The sequence below is a fragment of the Amphimedon queenslandica genome, unplaced genomic scaffold (genome assembly GCF_000090795.2).
Source record: "Amphimedon queenslandica unplaced genomic scaffold, v1.1 AMPQUscaffold_13499, whole genome shotgun sequence".
Taxonomy (NCBI): domain Eukaryota; kingdom Metazoa; phylum Porifera; class Demospongiae; order Haplosclerida; family Niphatidae; genus Amphimedon; species Amphimedon queenslandica.
Genome location: NW_003546265.1, coordinates 335,716 through 339,177, shown reverse-complemented (window position 1 = coordinate 339,177; position 3,462 = coordinate 335,716). Strand labels below are relative to the sequence as shown.

Below are 3,462 nucleotides of genomic sequence, written 5' to 3'. Positions count from 1 at the left end.
TTTTTCTGATATTTTGAAGCCAATTAAGTATGCTTTTAACCTCACTTAGCATGCTTTGTGTGAAGCCCTGAGTGTTGCAATAATAATATGAAAAATATTAATTTTTTATTTTTTATTCATACATACATGTTCATATATAGTTCTGATACCCAGTATGATGCGTACGGTTTCAAGTACGAGAAACTCGAGGCAGACCCTGATGAGTCTCTGGACTCTTACGCTAAGAGACTGGACCAAGCCCAGCAACCTGACGTAATTAATAACCATTAATAACTACTAATAACTTATTGCTCCACCCACTGATGTACTAATTGCCTCTTTAGGAAGCCCTAGCTAGTCATATCGCTAAGTGGGATCACTTCATGGCCCAGTACACTGGAGGCAGGGAGCTAGTGTCTACTGTGAGTCTAGTGTTCATTTTACTTGTACTGTATTATGTTTTGTGTGTGGGTGATTTTTGAGTGAATTATGTGAAGGATCTATATAAAATGCTGAATTAAAGTGACATCCAAAAACTAAAAATGAAAAAGTTAAAATCAGTTTTATTGATATCATTAGGCTGAATTGAAGTTGTTAATTAGAGGGGGCGTACCCATGCAGCATAGGGGGCGTGTCTGGAAATTCTGTGTCAGACGAACGATTCAAAATCGATATGTAAGTTAATTAACTAGTTATTAATAGTTAATTAACTTGATGTCTCTCTCTCAGATACCAGGATTCTATCATCAAATATTAGCAGATAATGTACGAAATGCCATCACTCTCTCCTCTCTCTTTATTTTCTAGCTGCCATATTATATCTTTTCTTTTTTCTCTCCCTCCTTTCCCCTCCTCCATAGGCCAGCAAGACGTCAGTTGCTTTGAGTCAGATTGAGTTAGACTTGTTAAGAACACTTCCATCAAATAAATATTACAATCACGCATCAGCACCTGGTGTAAGTATATTCACTTATTATTATTATTATTATTATTATTATTATTATTATTATTATTATTATCATTATCATTATCATTATTATTATTATTATTATTATTATTATTATTTTATTATTATTATTATTATTATTATTATTATTATTATTATTATTATTATTAATACGGATCAATTTATGGAAATTGTCCCATGATCCAAGTGGATTGAAATAATGCTGCATTGATCTCGCCCATGCCTAGGGGGTGTGGTTAACATAATTTTCCAATGAGAAATAAAACTGCTTGCAATTTTTTACTGTAGACAAATCTTCATTGGCCATGCAACAATTTTTGTCTATTTTTTGGCTTCAGAGTGTCACAAAAACTGCACATAAATAATGAGATTAAGACCTTCTTTAAATACAATTAAGATGAGGTCTGAATGAAATGTGGTATATTGCTGCTCCAATTATACAAAAGACCATTAAAAATGAACAATGATAACTGGACATAATAAAATAATATACTAACTATTAATAACATCAGCTTATTATATTCCATTCAAAAAGACATACGTAGCTATCACTTAAAATTAATCTGCATGTTGTAATATATGTACCGGTATGTATAAACAAGTGTTTCAAAGGTGACTGTCATTTTCAGGATCATGCAACAAAAGTTTGGCATTTATGAACTTCTAAGTTAATTCATACAGGTACGTATGATTGTCCTTAATGGACAGTCCTCATGCACAGAACTGTCTTTTAATAACAAATTAAGATAGCTTGTACTTGCGTGATATTTATTATCATTGCTTTAATCAAAATATTTTTAAAAATTGTCCTAAGTTCCTAAAAGTAATAATTAATCAAAAAATATTTTTAAAAAATTGTCCTGAAGTTCTTAAAAAGTACTAAAAGTTCTAAACTACAATAGAATGAGTGTCCGTTTACCAAGAATGTTCACCGTTTACCAAGAATGCTCACTTTGTCTTTTACTTTGTTTGTATGTAAACAGCACAATGAGCAATGTTGTGTTCAGCAGCAGGTTTTTTTGTATAGTCTATCATTATCTTCCCACTAGAATCCTTATCCACAGAAAACACTGGGTCTTGTCGGATTGTATAATTAAACTCAAATTGGAATTTGACTCCATCTATTGCGAAAGAAAAACTGCCTGAAATTTTCTCACCACTGCTAATAGCCTATATTTAAAAAGTGAACTATAAAATTAAAATACTGTGATAGTGCAGAGTCAGAACATTGCATGTGCCCACCATACAAGACAATTCTATTGCAGCAATTTGTGAGTAATTTAATCCTTAGACAATGTACTGTTGCCCAGAATATAGAAAGCTGCTTGTTAACATGTTGCTTGTATTATCAAAGTAACCAAAGACTGCCTGCAATAGAATTGCCTTATGTATGGGGAGGAGGGCTTTAGGTTTGCCCTATACACTCCACAGCCTCTCGGTGAGATATTTAAAGTTACCAGATTAACTTACCCATCCTAGACTTGGCTTTTCATTAACATTCGTTGGAGTGAAACATGGTTCTTCTGAACCATTACTTGTCACATCACCAACTTTTCCCGGAAGCCCAGTCAAATTATAGATGATCACACTGTAAGCTATTAAAATGGAAATCAAATCACTGATGATATTATAACTTGCACTTACATGCCATGTCTATTGGTATAGTAACAATAAAACAAGAGAAACTTCAACCGGCACTGTTTATCGTCTGGAAAATAGATAAAACTGATGCAAGCTTGCTTCAGTTTTATAGACCTCTCTTGCTGCTAAGTATATTCATGGCTGTTGTTAATTTAATTACCTGCCCATTCCAATTATGGTGGCATAATTGTGACGAGCCTGAGCAATATGTTACTATATATCAATTACATTTTGATAGTACTCATTTGATCATAATTGTAGTGAGTGAGCAATTATATAATAATTAAATTTTGATAGTACTCATTTGATCATGATTGTGGCAAGCCTGAGCAATTTAATATCAATTTAATTGCTCAGGCTCACCACAATTATAAACAAAAGAGTATTATCAAAATTTGTGATTGATAATCAATCACAAATTTTGATAGTACTCATTTGATCATAATTGTGGCGAGCCTGAGCAATTACATGTATATAATAATCAAATTTTGATAGTACTTATCTGTTTATAATTGGGGCAAGCCTTTGTGCTTATCTCTATAGTATCTTTCTTTCCTTCTCCTCTAACTTATCTTATTGCCTTATCCGCCTAAAGTTATTATCAGTATTATTGTTTTGTAACTAGCCTATGTGGACTTTTGGAAAAGAATTATTATTTTTAAAATTATTATTCGTATGATTATTTTAATTTTTATAGATAGCAAAGTTAAGGCGGGTGCTAGTTGCATACAGCTGGTATGATTCGTCAGTCGGTTACTGTCAAGGGCTTAATAGACTGGCCGCCATTGCACTTTTATTCCTCGAAGAAGAGGACGCCTTCTGGACTCTGGTTGCTGTGGTACTTCATTTATTACCTCCGGACTATTACGACAAGA

The 3,462-nt window shown here is 32.9% G+C and overlaps 2 protein-coding genes across 2 annotated transcripts in view; one reads left to right on the top strand and one right to left on the bottom strand.

Moving 5' to 3' along the window:
• The window catches only part of LOC105316769 (TBC1 domain family member 2B-like), a 5,713-nt gene that overhangs the window by 1,292 nt on the left and 959 nt on the right, over positions 1-3,462 (top strand). The window contains exons 6-11 of the mRNA XM_019993266.1: positions 141-252; positions 324-401; positions 559-654; positions 709-744; positions 840-935; positions 3,285-3,458. Of these exons, the coding sequence (XP_019848825.1) occupies positions 141-252; positions 324-401; positions 559-654; positions 709-744; positions 840-935; positions 3,285-3,458 (592 nt within the window). The remainder of the gene's footprint in view (positions 1-140; positions 253-323; positions 402-558; positions 655-708; positions 745-839; positions 936-3,284; positions 3,459-3,462) is intronic.
• On the bottom strand, positions 1,688-2,691 carry LOC109580289 (uncharacterized). Its single transcript, XM_019993315.1, has 3 exons — positions 2,591-2,691; positions 2,417-2,541; positions 1,688-2,116 (listed from the first exon to the last, which is right to left on the bottom strand). The coding sequence occupies exons 1-3, from the start codon at positions 2,595-2,597 to the stop codon at positions 1,907-1,909; spliced, it is 342 nt and encodes a 113-aa protein (XP_019848874.1). The 5' UTR covers positions 2,598-2,691; the 3' UTR covers positions 1,688-1,906.

Bases quoted from the DNA above. Each gene is read 5' to 3' on its own strand.
- LOC109580289 (XM_019993315.1), bottom strand. The intron at 2,117-2,416 runs GTAAGTTAATCT...TTTTAAATATAG, and splicing joins AAAAGCCAAGTCTAGGATGG to GCTATTAGCAGTGGTGAGAA.